The sequence below is a fragment of the Cydia amplana genome, chromosome 1 (genome assembly GCF_948474715.1).
Source record: "Cydia amplana chromosome 1, ilCydAmpl1.1, whole genome shotgun sequence".
In the NCBI taxonomy this organism is placed as follows: Eukaryota; Metazoa; Arthropoda; class Insecta; order Lepidoptera; family Tortricidae; genus Cydia; species Cydia amplana.
This window is the reverse complement of record NC_086069.1, coordinates 4,263,797-4,286,161: the sequence shown is the minus strand read 5'-3', so window position 1 is coordinate 4,286,161 and position 22,365 is coordinate 4,263,797. Positions and strand designations below refer to the sequence as shown.

Genomic DNA, 22,365 nt, shown 5'->3' with positions numbered 1-22,365 from the left:
CGAGTCTACACCACCACCTGGCTCCGTTTAGTAAGCCGTGGCAAAAAACAGGAACAAAAGGGATTCAAGTATCATGACCTTTAGTGTCGTACTATAATCACGTGACCAGTGTTGTCAGCATAGCAAAAACTATAAATAAAATAGCACTGGCGCGCCCTCAAATCCCACGACTCTTCTCTTTCCGCACAGACTCTAGCAGCAGGGTGACAGTTTTGATATGCCAATAACTAGAATATCAAAATCATTATTTAGCGCACTGACGCATCGTGGCGTTGTATGGGGGTTGTTAGTCAACTACTTATCTACAATTTTTACTTACATATTTTTTGGAATAAGTTGTATGCACTAATATTTTTGCAGTTGACTAGACGACACCTAATCATTAGAATTCAAATACTGACCTAAGGTTGATATTCCTCATGTCCAATTTCTTGGTACAATATGCATTGCGTCTTCACTCACTCATTTAGCAAAATGTGAGACGCAAATACACATTGGACAAATAAATTGGACAGGTGCAATACCACCCTAAGATACGAGGCCTCGCGAGGGTTTTGAAACAATTCAGCTCTTCGAAAAACTATCAGGGCCATGTTGCATAACAAACTACAACTAATATTACAAGCGGAACTCCTTTTTTAATTAGTGAAATTAGAAAAGGAGTTCCGTTTGTAATATTAGTTGTAGTTTGTTATGCAACATGGCCCAGGTCGCAGGTATTTCACTTCTTTCTTAAGTTTGTGTTTGACTGTCAAAAACCATCTGTCAAACTTTAACAGACAGTTTTTATCTTCGAGCAATGTCGCAAGCAATGTGTTGCTCGAAGGTGTAAATGTATAAAACATTTGATTTTCTACTTAGTGGCAGCGTGTTTCAAATATTGACGTTATTGGTTTTAAGGTAGAAAATCAATTGAATTAAAGCTTTTTTCTACTCCAGCACTTAAATGTGTCAATTAAATGACTGACAGTGATATCTAAAGCAATGTCATTTGAATGATTTGTCTATAGGCTCATAAGATGACTGCTAGCAGTCATCTTATGAGTATAATACAACTGCTTTATTTTTTTTAAAGATACAAGTTCCGATCATCTTGATTGAAAGAGGTATGATTTCATTTACAATAATAACTCTTTTTTTTTTTAATAATAACTCTTTTTTTTGCTGCAGCTGTCATAGAAAAAGTAATGTATGCAACAGCTCATAATTGGTTCTTAAAATTCTCGGGTCTTTTTTTACAAAACTCGACTACGTCTCGTTTTGTAACTTCGACCCTTGAATTTTAAGAACCCTTATTATATCACTGTTGCATAAACTACTATTTGGTCACGCACAAACTAATTTTTGAAATAGAATTTGAGACGTACTTAATAAGCATATTCAATTTTGAATTGAGGTGAGCAGAACTTTAAAAAAGCCAATTCAAAAAATAAATAAAATTCAGATTCAATTTCAATATATTATAGATTATTGTAATAATTCACATTAAACTTATTTTAAACTTATAGCCCACATAAGCTCCTCACACTCCACTAAGATTTCTTTTATAGACAAAGGCGCTAAAGGTACTCGGTATAAAAATCTCCATCATAAAACCAATAAACAGATTCAAGTCCCATTTTATTATAAAAATCAAAATTACGAGTTATAATACATCTTTTCTCAATCGAACAATAGAAATCGATTATAGCACATTGACATTCTTGTAAATAAATCATCGTGGACATAAATAACAAAATCGGATTGTACAGCCTAACACGTCAGACACCGCTACGGCCTCTTGTCGGCCTGCGCCGTATCACTATATGTACACGTACCGACAGGTATAACTCAGTCTCATGTCACAGTCACACCACACACCGCACTAGAGCGTCTATTGTTCGTGGTGTTCGGGCGCGTCCTCGGGCCGCGGCTGGCTGCAGTGGTACAGCACGTCCGCCAGCTCGTGCGCCACCTTCTGGTCCAGGATCTGCGACATGACCAGCGACAGCAGCCGCCGCTCGTGCCGCCGGATCAGCGGGCGGTTCTCCGCGTGCTCCGCCAGCCGCAGCAGCGTGGCGGCCGCGCGCCGCAGCATGTCCAGCGACGTGCCCATCGCGTCCGGGTTGTCGCGCAGCGCCGCCACGCCGTGCTGGTTGGCCACGCCCAGCGCCGTCTGCTCCGCGCGCTCGATGAACGCCACCAGCTGCGCCACGGCCGGCGCCTGCAGCGCCACCTCGCGCGCCGCCGGCCCGCCCGCCCCGGCCAGGTAGTGCAGCAGGTTCACCGCGAACTCGCGCACCACCGGCCGCTCCGGCCGGCACAGGTCCCGCGCCAGCCCCGCGCACAGCGCCGCGATGCGGCCCCGCGGCGGCGTCGCCAGCACCAGGTCCACGTTGGCGTCCGTCACGCACAGCTTGCACAGCGCCTCCAGCGCCAGCCGCCGCGGCGACAGCGGCGAGCCCGGCGCCGCGGCCGGCGGCGCGTCGCCCGCCACGGCCGCCGGGCACACGGCCCAGTGCAGCAGCCCGTCCAGCAGCGGCCGCGCCACCGCCTCCGGCTGCTGCTGCAGCTCCACGGAGCCGGCGATGTTGGCGCACGCCACGAGCGCGTCCTCGCGCAGCTGCGCCAGCGCGTCCCACCACCACTCGCCCTCGCCGCGCAGCGACGAGCAGCACGCGTCCTGGTCGGCCTCGTCCCGCGCGGCGCGCTCGTACGCCCGCGCCCGCGCGGCCCGCGGCGCGTGCTCGTGGTGCAGCAGCAGCAGCTTGCCCGCCAGCGCGAGGAACGCGCCCGAGCGCGAGAACTCCGCCTCGTTGCCCGGCACGAACGTCAGCCCCCGCAGAATATTGGACAGCGCGATGCAGCGCTTCGCGAGCGCGTCCCGGCTCTCGCTAACCAGGTTGAGGCTCGGCTCGTCGCGCGTGTAGCACTCGTCCTCGTAGTCTTCGAGGCGGCGCCGCTTGAGCACGCCGGCGGGGTCGCGCACGGCGAGCGTCACCCGCCGCTCCACCTCCAGCTCCATGGGCTCGGCCTCCAGGTTGTCCCGGTCCTCGCCGGGCGTGCCGGGCGCGGGCTCGGGCGCCGCGTCGTGCGCCGGCGCGGGCGGCGCGGGCGCGAGCTCGGGCTCGGGCGGCGCCGGCGGCGAGGGCGCGCGCTCGCCGGGCAGCACGCGCACGAAGGGCAGCGGCAGGAACTCGGCGCGGAAGCAGGGCATGACGTGGTCGGCCAGCTGCCAGGGCTCGAGCGCGTCGTGCCGGTCCTCGGGCTCGTCGGGCGGCTCGGGCGCGAACAGGTCAGCGGCGGCGGCGTCGGGCTCGGCGCGGTAGGCGACGTGCGCGCGCCGCCGCCGCGCCGCGAGCGTGTAGTTCTCGCCGGCCAGCACGCGCACGCGGTCGGCGGGGTCGGGCGGCGCCGGCACGGGCGAGGGCGGCGCGGCGGGCGAGGCGGCCCCGGGCGCCGCGTACCAGGGCGTGTCGGCCGGCGGCGGCGCGTCGAACACCTCCGCCAGCCCGCGGTGGAAGTGCTCCAGCAGCAGGTCGAGCAGGCCGGGCATGTGCTGGAGGCCGAAGTAGCCTATGCAGTTGTCGTCGAAGAGGAGGATGTTGAGGATGTCGAGCGCCCAGCAGGTCTCGGCGAGCAGGCCGGACTTGAGCGCCATGACGACGCGCCAGGCGTCGACGGGCGCGACGTCGGCCTTGGTGAGGCGGCGCCGCTTCTCGCCGGCGGGCGCGGTCGCCTCCACGCACTCGGCGGGGAACGTCATCTCGCGCTTCAGCTGCCCGCCCGGGAGGCTCATGCTGGGGGGACCCTGCGTACGAAACGAAACGCAGCTTAGTAAAAGTAACTCGCTCCTGGCATATGTAATAATGATTACGACTGCAACGGGTCGAGCTTAGGAGTGTAAGAATGGATGAGGTGACTTACGGGCGAGGGCCCGACGCCGGGCGGGTAGGACTCCGCCGGCGGCCGCGGCGCGCCGCCCCACGCCGCCCCTGCCTGACCCTACAAACAATATCGCTTGTTTACCGTCAACCGAACGAACGGGCGGGATGGGAGGTAAAAAATATTGTACACTCACCTGCAATAATATATTACTCTCCGAAGAGCGCAAGAATATGTGATACGTTCTTATGGCGCTAAAAATAAGATCGTGTCAAATATTTTCTCAGTCTTTGTTGTGTATAACATATTACTCATGATCGTTCAAACCGGAGGCACGGTGTAAGATTATTATCCCTACTAGACCTATTAGACATGCCTACTCGTATGAACATCGAACAGAAGAACGTAACTACTACTTTGTTACGAATTTTAGAAGAATAGAAGTTTATGAAACGATAATGGATGACAATTGAATATACATATTTCAACATTTTCAACTCCGGGATGGTACTAAACGTTGGTGTGTATACGGGGGTTTGTTTGTTTAGAGTTTAGAGAGTGCGAGATCGTGGAGCGGGCGGGGCGGAGGTTAGGCACAGGTACAAGTAGAGGTACATGGTGGGTTAGGTTAGGTTAGGGTTAGGGTGTGTTCGCGCGAGATATGCCCTGCGTGGGCGGAGCCTCGCGCTGCCCTGTCCGCGGCTGTGGGAGGAGACCTCTCACTGCCGGCGCTAAAGCTGGCCACACACACTAGGTTTTGCGTGTCGGTTTTGCTTGTGCAAGCAAAACCAACAGGCACGACCGAGTTCCATAGGGCACACACACGTAACGACAAACCTGCACAAACTCTCAGTTCAAACCATCATGGCACCGGTAGCGGTAGTTGACGTCGACGAAATAGCGCTATTAGGTTTATATTTCGTCAGCCATACACGCATACAAACCATGAATCCACTCCACACTTAAAAAATAATAAAACTGGCCAAGTGCGAGTGGGACTCGCGCACGAAGGGTACCGTACCATTATCTATAAAAACGGAAAAAAAATCATGGGAGCCCCACTCCGACTCGCACATGGCCGGTTTTTTAGTATTTGTTGTACTAGAGGCAACAGAAATAGATCATCTGTGAACATTTCAACAGTCTAACTAGCATAGTTCATGAGATACAGCCTAGTGACAGACGGACGGACGGACAGTGGAGTCTTAGTAATAGGGTCCCGTTTTACCCTTTGGTTACGGAACCCTAAAAATCTACTAAAAATCCTCTACAATGGCATTTCGTTTGCGAGACGACATTGTTGCACAGTGACTTGCGACCTATCCCCTCGGCAATCACTGGATAACTGAAGCCTATCAAGCCTGCCAGCCACACACGTTCAGTTATGCCTGCGCAAGCGAAGTGCGCAAGCACAACCGACAGGCAAAAAATATAAATTTTGATATTTTCAATTTTGCTTGCGCAGGCAAGGAGTCATGTCATACACACGTTCAGTTATGCCTGCACAAGTAAACTGTGCAGGCATAACCATCGGTTATAACCTAGTGTGTGTGGCCGGCTTAATACGCCGTATGATTAGCAGTGAAGAGGCATGGGCGGCAGGGGTTTCCTTTAGCGTCACCGTTCTGACACGAAAGGAAGCCGCGGAGCGATCGCGCGAGGTCGACGCGAACTCGCTCCCTCGGCGCCGAAGGTCAGGTAGGCGGAGAAGTCTTCGCAGCAAGGACAATGCCGTCTTAACTGAACCTGCGGGTGACGGGTCGGGAGTTCCATCACTCGTCTCAAGAGGTTTCGAGCCGGAAGGCCCTCAAGTGTTCCGAGGTGCCTTCAGCGGAGTGAGCCGCTAGAGCGGCCTCATATGATGGGCTCGCGAGAGCAACGCCGACGGGTATCGGAGGTCTACAATCGAGTTCCCGAAACCCCGCCTACAATTAAAGCGCGCGGCGGAACACCCCAGGGGGTTCAGTCCGTGGAAGTCGGACATACCCACAGGGCCCGGGAGGATCCATAAGGGATTCCCCCCGGGTCATCAAAAAAACAAGGGTCAGGGTGTATTACCTGCGGCGGGTAGGGCTGGTGCGGCGGCCAGGGCTGCGGCGGCTGGTGCGGGGGCCGCCAGGCGGGCTGCGGCGGCGGCTGCTGGCGCGGGAAGGGGCCGGGCCAGGCGGCGGGGAAGCGCGGCGGCGCGGCGGACGAGGCCGCGGGGCCGGGGCCGGGGCCGGGCGGCGCGTAGTCCGCCTTGGCGAAGTCGGGGTGCCGCCGCGGCGCGCCCGCCGCCGCGCCCGGCCCGGCGCCCGGCGTCCCGGCCCCGGCCGCGCCCGGGCCCATGCCGGGCTTGCCCGCCCCGTACTGTGGACGAACGGACGGCTTCGTTAGCGGTTCACGCCTCGATGTCACCCGAGTGAGACCCCCGAGGAATAGTTTTGTTTCATTCGATTATCCGCGAGGAAGACGGACGACCCGTTCCCCGGTCGGGTAGCGAATTTGTAGTTTTGTGCGACTGATACGTGATGCCTAATTATTGATATTGATATTGATATTTATTGAAAACAAATTTTACAGCATTACAGCTAACACCAATGCACTGTAAAATTAAGTATTAAAATTAAGTAAGTAATAATAAAGCGATTAATAAGCTACCTATTGCATGTTTAATTCGCAAAAACGTAAAATATCTTTAAAAAGTTTACGACTTTGGTCGGCAAACAAGTCGCAGTCAGGTGCAAAAGATAAAAGATTATTAAGGAGTGTCCGGGAACGGACAATTGGAGAGTACTGGTGTGCAGTCGTGTGAAAGGTTCCATTATCTAGGAGGCGATGGCCACGACAACGTAGGTAGTTGTCGGGAACAAACAAGGTAGTCGTTTTCGCCACCAAGTCTAAGCAGTCTGACTCTCCCCTTAATATTTTAGATATAGCAGACATTAGATTAACATTACGCCTTATCTCGAGGGAGTTAAAGCGTAGCATACCGAGTAAAAATTTGGTTGGGTATAAAAAGGGGTAATACCCGTAAGTTTTTTTATACAAGAAGCGGAGAAAAGCTTTCTGTACCTTTTCTAAAAGCAAGGTGTAGGATTTTTCATGCGGGTTCCAGATTAAAGAGCCCGATTCAATTTTAGTTCTAACTAATGTAATGTATAATAGCTGAACTACTTTGGGATCATTAAAGTTTTTTGAATTACGGATGATGAAGCCCAGTTTTTTATAACAATCTTTAGCGAGAGATGTTATATGCTCGTTAAAAGTAAGTTTAGAGTCAAACATTATGCCAAGATCTTTAACTGTGTTAACCCGAGTGAGTGGAATATGGTCTAGCAAATAATCATTATGAAATGGAGAGTGAGCACGGCTAAAAGTCATTACGCTGCACTTAGATAGATTAAAGAGTAATTTGTTTTTCTTACTCCAGTGGAGCAGTGCATCAATATCTTGCTGTAGTAGGTCACAGTCGGTGGAGTTATTTATGCAACGAATTAGCTTCAGATCGTCAGCGTAGAGTAATGTGCGAGAGTGTTGAACTACATTTTCGAGGTCGTTTATCATTAAAATAAAAAACAAAGGACCAAGAATCGAGCCTTGGCTTACTCCAGAACGGGTATGATATGGAGGTGAATCATAACATCCGTGACGAATAAACTGTTTTCGATCTTTAAAATAGTCAGCAATAAGCTTAAGTAGTTGCGGAGTGAAGCCAAACGCGGTGAGTTTCTCCAAAAGGATGTCATTGTCGACACGATCAAATGCTTTTTGAAAATCAAAATATATTATATCTACTTGTAAACCTAGATCAAGGTGATGGGAAATAAAATCTGTTACTGATAATAAATTTGTGTTAATCGAACGTTTAGGGCGAAATCCATGTTGACTGTCGCTGAGGTATGGGCTGATTTGGACAGAGATTTTTTGATGTAGAATAGATTCGAAAACTTTGGCTAAAGAAGAGAGAATAGCAATAGGACGGTAGTTTTCAACTTTGGAAGAGTCTTTAGTTTTCGGAATGGGTTTTACACGTGAGATTTTCCATGCAGTAGGATATGTACCGGTAGTTATGCTAAGTTTAAAAATGTAGTAGATAGGATGAAGCAAGAATTTCTTGCCAGCTTTAATGATATACGGAGGCACATTATCTGGACCAATCGCGGATTTGGGTTTTAATTTATTAATTGCTTTATTTATATCATCCAAAGATATTTCCTTAATGTCAATTCGAGTAGCTGAACAGGACGAATCATTTTTTATGGTAAGAGCGGAGTCTAAAAGTGGGATATCTGGTAAAAAGACACTAGAGAAAAAGTGGGAGAAAGCTAACGCAGTGTCAACACCCTTACACTCTTCGCCTTTGTATGAAACGGAGGTTTCAAATCCGCCCGTTGTTTTCAAACTGCGGATATGATTCCAGAATTGTTGAGGATTAACTCTGATGTTTTTTTGAAGAAGTTGAATGTGATCTTTGTAAGCTTTATCTGAGAGCACCTTTACGCGAGTTCTTAGCTGGCTAAATGAATTATAAAACTTCAAATCATTTGTAGACTTCCACATTTTGTGTTGGTAACTTTTTTTGGAAATGAGTTTAATAATTTCAGATGTATACCAAACAGGATAACATCTAGTATTTTTTTGCGATCGTACCTTCTTAGGGATACATTCATCAAATATACTGTAAATTAAACGATAAAAAGCAGTAACAGCACTATCGACATCTGAGGATTGATAGACAAGAGACCAATTGTTATTTTGGAGCCTTTGGTAGAGTAAATCGTAATCCGCTTTAGCAAAATTCCAGTCTCTCGAAGTGTCGAAATTACTGGGGTAAAGACAGGACTCTTGCCTAGAGCGAGATAGAGCATGTTGAATTAAGATTTCGAGAGGTGGATGGTAAGCATCAGAGTGGGGGACCAGACCGTCACCAGTTGCTTTATGAACATTTGCTGTGAAAGAATTTTGCACCAAAACTACGTCAAGTTTGCTCCCGAAGAGATTTAGAACATTATTTCGATCAGATATGTCACAATAATTTAAAAAGTAATGATAATAGGTACAGATGTTTACAGATGCGCTATTTAAATTTAAATCTCCCAGTATCACAAAAGGTTTGGCGAGGCTTTCAACCTTAGTTTCAATTGTATGAAATAAATCCATATAAGCACAGTCCGTAGAGTGTGGAGGCATGTAAACAACAGCTATATAAAATTTTAAGTTGTTTAGAGAGAAAGAGCACCACAGATCTTCGCCGCCTTTTGTCTCAAGATCAATATGTCTCTGTAGTGTGACGCCGGGTCGGGCAGAGAGCAATACTCCTCCTCCACGTCGATTGGGGCGGTCACGACGAAATACAGTCCATCCATTAGGAGCTAATTCAGCATCTCCTATGGAATTGTCAAGAAAGGTCTCGGTAACTGCGACGATGTCTGCATCCTGACAAATGAGGGCGTGTTTGAAGTGCTGAAGTTTGGTCTTGAGTCCTCTTACATTTTGGTAAATAATGTTAAGGTGTTGAGTGCAGTGATCTGGGTAACTTGCGCTAGGAAAGCTGGGTGTTTTAGTTTTCGGGTACGTGAGAGCCTCGAAAAAAAGTCCACGGTTTAATTCTTGCGTTGAGAGGCCACACATCAGCAGAGAGACAAGTATCGGTATATTCTTCCGGAATGGTGAGTTTATAGGATTTGTAGTTACCTAATTATGTACAGTTACGTACGCTACTTTATCTACACGCATATTATAAACTTTCTATGATATATATTTACTGTACACACTTAGGCATTGAAACACTTCTGTGGTCCTTTTAAGAAACTCTGTTCGTTTCTTAAACCACCCCCCCACCCCCCTCGTATTTGAATGCCTCTCATTATGTATCGGTCACATAAACTACTATTTCTTTAGATACATTAACCTTTTCGACGCCGTGTCAGACACAAAAGCACACATTCAGACGCCACGTCACCGAAGTGTCAAAACTGAAATTGAACTTTATGCATATGCACCTAGGTCTATGTTGCTCTGTGGTCCATGACCGATTAATCCGTCTTTGGCGTTGGACCTGCGGTGTGTATATATCGGTTATTGGCGTCCAAAAGGTTAATATTTACCAGTATCCGTCACCTAATAATAATTTTACACGGATACCAAAATGAAATAAAACCACTACCTCGAAGACTTCTTCGGTTACACATTTTGTGCGATGCATCGACTTTTAGGGTGCGATCACACTGAGTTATTCGATGAATGCGGTATCAAAGTTGCTAGTATGCTACACAACCGAAATTGTTTTCATTCGACGAACGATCCAGTGTGATTGCACCATCAGCCTTCCCATTAATTGAATAGCCAAAACTTTGATACACATTAGGTACTCGTACATAGAATATGAATGTAGTTTTCGAACCTTCATCTTAAGAATGTAAAATTTCGACTATTCACAGCGAAAAAACTTAATTTAAATCAGCCGTCTGTGCATAGTTACGAGTCATTTTAAAAAGCTGAAAGCGTTAGGTCATTATCAGGCAATCATTATTATCAGTTTTCCAATATCTTGGAACTAGACACATTAGCAAATAATTCATTCTAAAATAGCTCAGTCAGACGGTTAATTTAAATATCGACAGAATTATATAAAAAAAAGCAACAATAGGTGTTATTAATCTGGCCGTGATTCCATAATGTGAACGCTTAATAGAAAAATAATGACGCTTGTGGCCGGTCTGAAGAGCATGGCGGCGCGCTGCCATTTGACTCTCCTAGTAGTTCTGGGGCTCCACTGGAAAATCAGAGTTTCGAAATTAATCTATCCCCAACTCTATTATAAGATATTGCAAGAGCGAAATCGCTCTATGTTGAAGATGAAGATAGACTAAATTCGAATACTTATTTTCGCAGTGTCAGCCAAGGCAGCTGTCGCTAATGGTTAAGACAGGTGCCTTGTTTTGCACGCCAGTGTATCAGCGTGCAAACTCCTCAGAAGTACCGGAGCGCGCCGGCCGCGCCACCGACCCGCTGCTATGTACAAAGCGGCCCCGCTCACTCGCGGCTAAGCCAACATGATCCGTGTAATTAAATGCATGCAGATGATTTAGTGACCAAAGATTTATCATTAAAGCCACCACCACACACTCTAAACCTTTACTTCCATATTTTTTATTATGTTTTGGTTAAATTTTGACGGACGGGTTTTGGCCTGATGAATGGACAAACCGGAAAGCCAATTGATAGTACCGCAAGCCGAATTTAGTGAACAAAAAGAAGGATTGAACAGTGATAGGCTTGGAACTTTGTCAAACTAGCTAGTGGTATTAATCGAATAAAACAAATGAAGCCAAAACCACGGATGAGATTGTCCCACGTCGATCGCGTTAAAGTATTTTCGTCGGTCAATCGAATTGATTTGTAATCGATTCGATATGAGCGAAGCAATACTTTAATCTTGCGGACATGTGCAATACCGCTTCAATCTCTTGTTCGCTGTAGTACCCCAGGATGTGACATTACTTGGTTACTTATCATCATAGGCCCCATCTTTCATATTTACTTTACAGTGAATTAGAAGGTTCTCCGAAATTTCTTCGGATTTTTTTAAATTATATTTAAGCTAGGCTCGAGTTTTAAGAGCTAAGCTTGGAATGCATTGTTTTAGGATCGAATTGAAAAAAAAAAACATATGTATATCAAAAATTGTGAAATTTAAAAGTAGTTCAATAATAGCAGTTTTTACAATAACATAACGCACTATGTATCTAGAATGATAGTCCTGTGATAAAATTGTAACCGAATATCCCTTCACATTGCCAGGGAGTACTACTGGAACGCGAGGTGCGGGCGAGCACAGCGGTCGGGATCTCCGGGGACGGGGTGTGTGCGCATCATAGACTGGGAATCCTCTAGACTGAGTTTAGGGCAATTATTTCATGAAACCGATGCTGCCAAAAATACGGGGGTGCGGGGGGACGAGGTGAGCGAATCCCGTACCGTGATTGGTCCGTTCAAAGACACGGACCAATCACGGCACGGGATTGACTCGAAGATGGAGTAAAACTACCGTATAAGTGGCAGAGGGGGTAGCGTTACTATGCTCAGTCTAGAGGATTCCTAGTCTATGGTGCGCATGAACCGGTCGCCAATGTCGGAAGCGTGGTGGATGGAGTGCGTGGTACAAACGGTCCGGGTCCGTACATGGTAGGCGCGCGGCGCGGCCGGGAGCGGCGCGACCAGCTGCCGCGCGAGCTGCGAGCTCATTATACCCCCGCCGCCGCCGCCGCCCGACATCTACACAGACACTCTGCCGTCAGCCTCCGCCTTACGACCTCTCCTGCCCCTACTGCCTCCGAGATAGTTCAATCGACAAGGATATTATACGACAGGCCGATTCTTACAGTTGGCCGTAGTATCTTTGTTTATTTACACATATTGGATTCGTCGGCAAATCATACTTATCACAATTTCCGCAGCGATAAGCGCAATTGTTTATTGACGTCGATAAGTCATCATCATCATCATCATTTATTCAGTAATAATATTAAATTGTGTTTCAAATCTTAAATAGGAGCAAGTAAACATTATTTAATTAAACGTGAACCGTAAACCAAATATAAGTCTTGTTCGCCGCAAAATTCCCAACTATTTTGATAAAGTATGAAATGTATAAGAAATCTATAGAATATCATTTCTAAATTGGTAAAACCGTAAGAGCAACATTGCGAAATTATCCTTATTGACTGTACTACCCCGGAGTCGAAGATTGTTTCGTCCTTCGATGCAGACATCTTGATAAACTCTTTCTTTGTTTCCATAACTAACGACATATGTGGTTGTCGTGACAAGTCTACCTTTTATAGAATCAATAGTATGCAGACTACTGTTCAATTTATATAGTTTTGAAAAAAAGAACAAAGTAAACAAAAGAGAGGTAAAGGAAACACGGTGAAACCAATCACATATGCCGTTTTGATCAGTTTCCATTCGCAGCATCATTTCTGGCATCCTTTTCCTCTGGTCACTAATTTTTGACAACCTTTAATATTATCCACGATTGTCATTAAAAATTAACAACAATAATAAAATCGTAACTGGGTACCATACAGACATTACAAAAGAAGTAATAAATATAGCCTAGTTTCGGCGCTCCGTCAAGTTGAGAAAATCGACTTTTCTTAAACATGCTACTATATTGGACCAATTTCAAGGTAGGAATTTACTTTCATGCTAAGCTAAAGTATCTGTTACAAAAACTACTAGTTAAAAAGACAGGCAAGAGTAACACACGAGTTATATATGTAAATTGACAAAACTAAAATTAATTATATGTGTAGAAGTAAAAAAAAAAGTAACTCGCGTGTTACCAAAATTCGTCTTTATGGACGGGCAATAAATAGGTACAAAATACAATACAATAAGGCACAATATCGCAAACACATCGAGGCCGCCTGACATGCCAGGCATGCAGGGCATAAATATTCTCAGCCGATACTATAAACACACATTCCATTTATTTCATAGCAATTATTATTATCGACAAAAGAATCATCGTCTAGAACTAAGTGTACAGTTGCAACGGACGCTAACGTTATCTTAAGATATGTTACCTCGTGCTGGTTGGGTTGGTGCGGCGGGTGCGCCTGGTGCGCCGGATGCGGCGGCTGCTGGTGCGGGTGCGGCGGCTGCGGGTGCGGGTGCGGGTGCGGGTGCTGGCGGTAGTACTCGGGGTAGGGCTGCGGCGGCGGCGTGGCCGCGCCCGGCGCCGCGCCGCGGTAGCCGTACCCGCCGTAGCGGTACTCGCTGCCGGCACCGTACCCTCTGATTAACATCACCACACCACGTTATCGTGCGGGGCGGGGCGGGGGCGGGACGCACACCCGACCCGTCCGGTTCCTCCCCACCACATTGTTACTTGGATGAACTTTTTTGAAGGTCGTACACGGGTTACTCGGTTTTAGGGTCGAAACATATGTGTACGACAAAATTGGGGCCCGGTGGCCGGATCAAAATGACTCTATCGTTAAAGATACTTAACAAAATAACGATACAAACACGAGATTAAAGATCTCGAAGGAATAATCTAATAAGTATGAATGCAAAATATTAAATGTTCAGTCATAAAAAAAAATCTATGAAATCTATGAAAAAATTAATGAAAGAAGATCTCACTCAAAGACTGTGAAAGAAGATCTCACTTAAATGTAAATTGTATATAGTACATAATTAAAATGTATAAATCTTACCTATCCCCTTCGGGGCCGTAAGGTGGATATACCGGCCTCGTGGACTGGTAAGGTGACCCGTATTCATATCCGTACCCAGGCTGGTAACCTGAAATATAAACAAATACAATTTACTCACACTGCTAAGAATGTGGCCCAATAGAACATATGGACTATCATGCTTCATGTTTTATGTTAAAATGTTATTCCATGCAAAAGTAATTAGACAAAGGTGTATTATACAACATAAAGATTAACAATAAGACTAGCAAAATAAACTTGACAATAACAAGCCGAAGCTAATGAAATCGAAATTGTTTAGAATTCAAAGTCACACCTACGAAATACATTTTCTGTGAACTACACTGATTACTGATTGTAAGGAAATCTTAAACCATCGCTAATCTGATCCATACTATATATAACGTTAATAGTGATATCATTAAATCGGTGAATTCTGTGAAACTTGTGCAAGAAAGACATCTACAAGAAATTTGAACCTTGTTGCCATTAGTAAAGGATTCAAATTCAAGCTGACTCAACAAGGTGTCGATTGACTTAATGAGTGTGCCGATGTCTGAGGGAGGCACGGAACTAATAACCACTGGGCCGCGTGTTCAGACTCAGCGTTGTCGGCTTTCTTTCATATTTACTTAAATACATAATCGATAGCTGAATATTATAGCAATAAGTTCGTCGTTGTTACATCCAAAAACTTGCTGTACACTACCGAGGTGCTGTTTACCTGCGCGTTCTTTTAAAAAAGAATATGACGAGCGTGTGTCACATTTATATTGTAAGTCGTAAGCAATTCAGGTGAAATATTTTTCAATTTACGAGTACGTATGATAAGTGGACGTATGATCGGGAATGATGAACATGCATAGTGGTTATTAGATCCGCGGTTAAACGTGCGCGCGGTCGGGGCACTAAGAATTGAGACGGAGCGCTCGCGAACATAATCTCATTCGCAAGGACCCGAACTCCTTCCGTCGATCCGATCTGATCGTGATTAAAGCGAGATAAAACATGGGTCTCTCCCACAGATCGGAGGTCTCGCAACGGTATGTTCCCGGGCGCTGCCGTTCGGTGGGGTCATAGAGAAATAAGTAAGACAAGAGTGCTCACTCCATACATCAGTTAGACTATTAATTTCAGTGTCTACATCTAGCATCGAGTAGCGGAACTATCAGTACTGCTACTTGACAATAGATGTAGCACCGACCGGAAAGTCTTATCTCAACAGCATAAGACTTTCCGGTCGATGCTACATCTATTGTCAAGTAGCAGTACTGATAGTTCCGCTACTCGATGCTAGATGCTAATAGTCTTTTTGGTACTAAAACTGATGTATGGAGTGAGCACTCTATGTATTTTTTTCTCTATGGTGGGGTGTATGAGTGAGACAGTCGGGCGGTGTTACCTGGGGGTCGGCGCGGCCCGGGCGGCTCGTCGAACGGGTTGGAGGCGGCGAGGTTGTCGCCGGCCGGCCCGCCCGGCCCGCCGCCTACAACCACACAACTTGTACCGAGCCGTGTACCCGGCTACCGGCTGCCGGGCGCCGGGCCCCGAGCCGTACACCCATCCCAGGGGAATATCAAATATAACATTTTGGAAACCCGACGAAGTTCATACGTCCTCGTTCACATACGTAGCTGACTTGTTTGAGACTTCAACTTAAATTGATGAAGCCGAACAACATTACTTATTGTTTCATAAAAATATAGTGTCTCTTAAAAATAGCATTTCCGGCCACTTAGTCACACACATTGTATGCCAGTTTCTTTAACGCCGGTATTACTAAAATGACTAGTCTTCGATTCCTCTGGGATGTGCTGTACGGTTAAGGGTTAGTGAGAAGCGATCACATATGCCAAATGATTGGTTAGCTGTGATTATCTGGTTAAGAGATGGAGTTAGTAAAATATTGCGTAAATAAAGAAAACAAGCACTGCACGCCGCACGTCATATGCTTTAGAGCGCACGGACTTTTCTAGGGGAAATACTACGAAAAGAAAGTTCTATAAAAAAACCAAAAGATCAAACAATACATCTTAAACATGTGTATATCAAATCCGGAAAAAAACTCTTTTCGTAATATTTTTCTATAGTATAAAACTGTACAGTAATATCACTTTAGTGCTATTATGTCACAAGGTGCCGCTATCGATATCATCCATTACACTATACACCTGAGTAGATTTGACTTTAAAAATGTATTCAACTGTGATACAATTTAATTTACACTAAATTCAAATTGATTCACATTACGGGGCAGTATTTTGGACACAAAAATAAAATATGTAGTATTATCTGAAATTTTAATATTTTGTCGATAAACTTTTACTTTCGCTCAAGTAATTTAGCTTTTCAAAAATCTGTTTAGTTTTCATAAGGACTCTATTCTATAGCGTGTATGCAAATTACTACCGCAAGTACTCTGGTGCATTTAAGTTGGCATATTGGCATGACTTTTGGATCGTATTGAGTTAATAGTGTTTTACATCTTATAAGGTCGGTAACTTACGCTGGATCCTATTTCTGCAAATATGGATTCTAACATGTTTCTTTTCATAGAATAAATAAAGAGACGGAACAACAACAACGTATTAGGGTGGATACAATTAATTCAGTCGCCCGTCTATGAAAAGCTGCTCGTAACTATGGGAAAGAAAGTTATCGACCCGAGAGAAAAAAACAAGGTCGGTCACCCGGTACATACGTTTCCGTACGCATTTTACTCCTGCGAATACGCGCGAATAGTCCAGTCGAGACCGTCAAAATATGCAACGGAGGCGTACTCGCGTAGTAAACGCGTAGTTTCTACACCCATATCGATCCGGACTCGTCGGGCCGCCTGCGTCTCGTAACGTACGATCATGTATCGGTATATGCAGGGTGACCGGCCTAGGGTAGTGTAGTGGTGCGGTGTGTGCGGTGACTGACCTTGTTGTGTGGCGGGCTGCGGCGGGTAGGGCGGGTACTGCGCGGGGTAGCCGTCCATGCCGGCGCCCGCGCCCGCCGCGCCCGCGCCCGCGCCGGCGCCCGGGCCCGCGCCGGGGAACGACTCCTGCGAGTTGCCCGACCCTGCCGGATAACGACATCCCCCTTCAGTATTCGTGCGACCGTACGGTTCCGCTCTCTAAACGTCCGACCCTATTTTCTGACCGGACGACGCTTTGGACTCCCGACCTTCCGTGATTTTTGCCAAATTAAGGGTCAAGGCCGGTTCACCCGTTCGGTGTGTTTATTAAACTGAGTTTTTTGACGATCAAAAAGGTCTCCGAGGCGCCCGGTTCCAATTTGATACAAACCTTCGTTAATTCCGATAAGGTTTCCGATGGCACGTCGTATATGTATACCAGAAGTAGCGTTCAAAGGTTTAGGCGATATTAATAGTAGGTTAGCTTTTAATTCGCAGCACATACATTGTACCGTACTAAACCCTAAATATTACCGCTCAACATTGATAATGCGATATAAACATTTAACTAGTATTAAAGTTTACAGTCGAACAATCCCATGTCCAGTAAAACAATAGACTCAGAATAATACCGGAAGACGGTAAACCTTGTATACCTAATAAATATCCATAATATTGACAACAATTTCCACTGTCTGTATCTAGTATTGTTTGCCACAAATGTATGCATCCACGTAAGTATTATGAATAAAACAAAATATGAGCATTTTTCGAATTTAAACTATCGTGACACATACTAACATAAAAGTATTATAATTTTACGATCTAAACTCACGTGTTTTTAGTCACTCGCGCGACATGTTTTGGAAAACCTAGGTCTCCTTTTCAGGTTTTTCCGAAACATGTCACGCGAGTGAGTGAGCACGCGAGTTAAAACCGTAAAATTAGTTTAATTTTATGCGCATATCTATTATCATTTCATACGTTCATCAATAAATAATTTAACTTAAGATTAAGAAAAACCGGTTTAAAATGATAGTATTTTAAATCTAAAATAAAAAAAGTCTATCAAACAGATACGCATCTAAAAAATCCTCAACGAGGAAGTCGGTAAAGAAAAGGTTAACAAAATTAGAAAACATTGATATTGTGAATAATATTGACCTTGTGTAGGGGTGGTGTTAGACTTGCCGCCCTTCTTCTTGGTGGAGGCCTCGACCTGGTTGATGATGGGCTGCGGGTCGATGCCGCCGCGGTCGAAGTGGCACTCGTACGCCAGCAGGTTCTTCGTGTAGTGCTTGCGCAGCGTGTACGCGGCCGACGACGACGCGCCGATCCCGAGCAGACCCGCGATGTCCTTCCACGTCTTGTTCTTCGTCACCTGGAACACGGAACACTTTGACTTGAGGAACGAAAGTGCAAGGAGAGAGTCGACGGGCGTCGTAAAAACCGCCGAGTTGTATGTTACACAGGCGGCAGTAAACTAATGCAGAGTTATATTCGAGAAATCTTGGATTGAAATGTGAAGTAGAGTCGCGCGTGAGCGTTAGAGGTTATTACTAATCGGCGAGAACACGATTGGACGTAAACGGCGGGGCATAAAGTGCGCATGTTTAGAACGGCGATAAGTCGGAATGTTAACGAGTGGACTGACCATGGCGGCGGGTGGCGGCGACCGGCGGCGGCGCGGGCCGGCGCTGCTCTGACGCCGGCAACATTGTTCGCCCGAGTCTTTGCGAACGCTCCAATGATAAAAATTTATTAACTATCGTTAAGGCCCCGGCGAGTTTATGGCGCCTATTTCCATAAAGCCGGTACATGCACTAACATAAATCCCGAGCGGAGCCCATTAGCCTCGGTTGCATCACGAGCGCCGCTCGTAAGGTTTACTAGCAGCGCTTAAGTGATATTCCGGAGTGATAATATTTACGTTCCGAAATGTGTCTACGCGTAAATACAATTGCGTGCGTAAATACAAGTGGTCTTTATCAGCGCCGGCCCGAGTACTCGATCAGGGTAGAGCGAGATTAAGTTTTGACACTCCATACTCAGTATTAGGTTCCGTAGTTACCCGTCCGTTTTTTCTAGGTTTTATTATTTATTTATTATTTAACAGAACCTTCATACATTTGTATATTCTAGGTTTTCTAGGCCTTTTCTAGGTTTGTTTTCACAGTTGCCTTTTTGGCGCCCCCCTACCATTTGGCGCCTAGAGCGGCCACTCCACTCACTCTACCCTAAATCCGGCCCTGGTCTTTATGATATGTAGTGAAACTCTTACGCGACAGAGATATCAAACAAAAATAATAACGCATCGGTCCAATCATGGCTAATGTTTATTTCTAAAACTAAATTTGGTACCTGTTTTTACCTTACAAAGTTTTTTAAAATTAGCGGATATCTTAGCCGCATTCTAAGGTCCTATCCAATGTTATGTCGTGTTCGCCGTGATTAGTATTAAGACTCATATCCTGAACTAACTCATACTCGAGACTTACAAACATTATAAATCAAAGAATCCTCTTAGAGTAATTTTTCACGTAGGTACTTTTCTGTCCAGCCCAAGTTTATTGGTAAATACTTGACAGTATTCAAACCATGTTCCTGCGTCAACCACTTTAACGGTGTGGTGACACGTGACCGCGCCGAGTTTAACTCGCACGATGCGAACATCATCTAAGGGATGTACAGTCAGCTGCAGAGAGAGGTGACCAGCCCCGTCTCCCCCTGCATAGAAATTTGTTTGCAGGGGGGAGGGGGGGGGGGGGGGAGGTATCACCTTTCTCTGCAGCTGACTGTTGGTTTATGGGCAGCAGCGCAAACTCAATTGTGGCGCTTAGAGGCCGCAGTCAGACATACACACAGACAAGACATCCTCTAGTCTAGACTGAGCATAGTAACGCTCCTCTGCCTCTATATACGGTAGTTTTACTCCATCTTCGAGTCAAAGTGTCAGAATCCCGTGCCGTGATTGGTCCGTGTCTTTGAACGGACCAATCACGGCACGGGATTCGCTCGCCTCGTCCCCCCCGCACCCCCGTATTTTTGGCAGCATCGGTTTCATGAAATAATTGCTCTAAACTCCGTCTAGAGTATTCCTAGTCTATGGACATACATAAACCCGCCTCGTCAGACGCTAGCGGGGCATGTACAGGTACACATAATAAGTAAGTGGTAGTAGGTACCTCGACGAAGCCGCCGCGGTCGCGCACTAGCAGGTAGAGGCGGTAGAGGTCGAGCGGCTGCTTGGAGATGGTGGGGCAGGCGGCGATGGGCGTGCGCCGGTCCTCCATGAACGCCAGCAGCCGCTCCACCCAGCCGCGCCGCTCCGGCGCGTCGTCCATCTCGTACAGCTTGCCCAGCGAGTCCGACTTCTGACGCATACACGCGAGTCATACATCTACACTTTATAACCAGGCGGCCGAAAGCCATCTGAGACGCGACTCTCATCTCCCGCACGAACTTTAAATTACCATCCAAATTTAGGCACCGTCTTTTTGATACTGTACGTGGCTCGAATTCGGACGTGACGCAGTTGGCTTTCGGCTTAAATATCTATGTTTAAGAAAGGAAAAATAAAATGTGCATTCACTAAATCTACAGACATCCTATTGGCTTTATTTTAAATTGCCGCCGAAACCTTCTTGAAATTCAATATTAAGTTAATTAAAATGGTGTTACCCCTACTTGGAGTACCAGAGCACGCCTCGGGGAAATAATCGTGTCGATTGCGTCACTCTGACTTCCAAATTGCTACGATTACAGTAACGGAGTTCATAACTGCCTTTATTCTTATATGGTATTAAAAAGCAGCTTATTGGAATAAGTTTTGTATTCGCTATAGGTATAGCATTTTTCCTCCACGGGAATTCCCCATTTATCTCAAATCTCAATAGAATTATGAGTCATGATTATTTCAAAATTACCGAAAAATAGTTTTCCTGGTTACCCGAAATCTAATAGTACATTATTGTCGAGGTTCGGAAGTAGCTACTTGCAGGCTGAGGATTCGTTTTAAACGGACGACCTTGGGAGTCCGTTTAATTGAATCCGAAGCCAGCAAGTAGCCTTCCAGCCGAGTCATATATAGTGCTTTTCTCAAAAATGGTGCAAGAAATAGAAATATTTTACAGAACTTACAGAAGCAACGTTCTAATTTTCACAGAAAAATATACAACCATTAAAAAAATTTGCTTGCCGCCTTTAAAAAAAAAAGAAGTGTATTTTTCTGCTGAAAATACGCCAACCTATTTGAGACACCTAAATAGTCGCGGTACCAACATTAAGCCTGTAACAGACTATCGCACCGCACCGCGACCTTGGAGCGTCGCACCCATAAGTGAGAGCGAGAAAGAGATATCTGTTTCTCGCTCTCACTTATGGGTGCGACGCTCCAAGGTCGCGGTGCGGTGCGATAGTCTGTTATAGGCTTTATAATAATAAGTGCTAATCATCTGTTTGGCTGTTTAAGGGACCTATGCCTTCATTTGATATGGCCATTTAAAGTTTTAAAAAGTTTGGAACTCGTTAAATAATGGAATTTGTATGCGACATTGCAGTCCCGAAATCGAGACTGCAATGTTTTTAACTTTTTAATTTTTTGAATGACTATAAACTACGCACTTCGCGACCTATTTTTTAACCGGCAACGTCGACTTTGCCGTCCATTTTTGAGAAAAATGTTTTCCTAGTCTTACGAAGTCTTGTTGAGATTGATTGTTGAAGCAAGTACATGTCTCTCACGTCGTAACGTAATACGAGACAGTCTATAACTAAGATGACGCGACGTTTTTGTGTCGTTAGCACTTGCTGACTTCGCTAAAAAGCACTAAGAAGCCACGCCTGCGGATAGTTCACGATGTGGATTGTATGTATTAATCCGCATAGGGTTACGGTGTTTAATCTAGTCAGTGAGTCATTATTTTATGTCGAGACAAAATATTGAAAGAATTCCAAGGTAATATTTTATAAATGATTGTCATCCTATATTTGGATTACAAACATTCCAATACAGTTATTATAGGAAAAGTGTAGTAAAATTAGCAATTCTTAACAGGTCTCGGGTGAGTCAGTGTGTCTGGCCGCAGGCCGCAGCATTGTGCCACTCGTGAGCGAGACACTATCAATAAGGAAAGCCCCGTGACGTCATTTTACACTTGCCAATAATAAACCTGAATCATGTATAATTATAACGTATGACGAGTTCTACTATCAAATCACTATGTAAGTAAACTTTATGTTTTTTTAATTGATAGTAACAATAACAAAGTAGGTACGTGTAATATTTATAATTATAAATATACACTCAGTCAATTCTACAATAAGGAAATATTTAGCAGCGATTAACTAAATAACAAGTACTTAGCAAATTCATTCACAATATTAGGG

The 22,365-nt window shown here is 45.6% G+C and overlaps 1 protein-coding gene across 1 annotated transcript in view; it reads right to left on the bottom strand.

Annotated features, from left to right (window-relative positions):
• Positions 1–1,603: 1,603 nt before the first annotated feature.
• LOC134647199 (trithorax group protein osa-like) overlaps positions 1,604–22,365 on the bottom strand; it is a 136,843-nt gene continuing 116,081 nt past the window's right edge. The window contains exons 10-19 of the mRNA XM_063505064.1: positions 20,163–20,351; positions 18,142–18,358; positions 17,001–17,141; positions 15,478–15,561; positions 14,076–14,163; positions 13,440–13,650; positions 12,031–12,123; positions 5,923–6,213; positions 3,907–3,984; positions 1,604–3,790 (exon numbers count right to left, since the gene is read on the bottom strand). Of these exons, the coding sequence (XP_063361134.1) occupies positions 1,874–3,790; positions 3,907–3,984; positions 5,923–6,213; positions 12,031–12,123; positions 13,440–13,650; positions 14,076–14,163; positions 15,478–15,561; positions 17,001–17,141; positions 18,142–18,358; positions 20,163–20,351 (3,309 nt within the window). The 3' untranslated portion in view covers positions 1,604–1,873. The remainder of the gene's footprint in view (positions 3,791–3,906; positions 3,985–5,922; positions 6,214–12,030; positions 12,124–13,439; positions 13,651–14,075; positions 14,164–15,477; positions 15,562–17,000; positions 17,142–18,141; positions 18,359–20,162; positions 20,352–22,365) is intronic.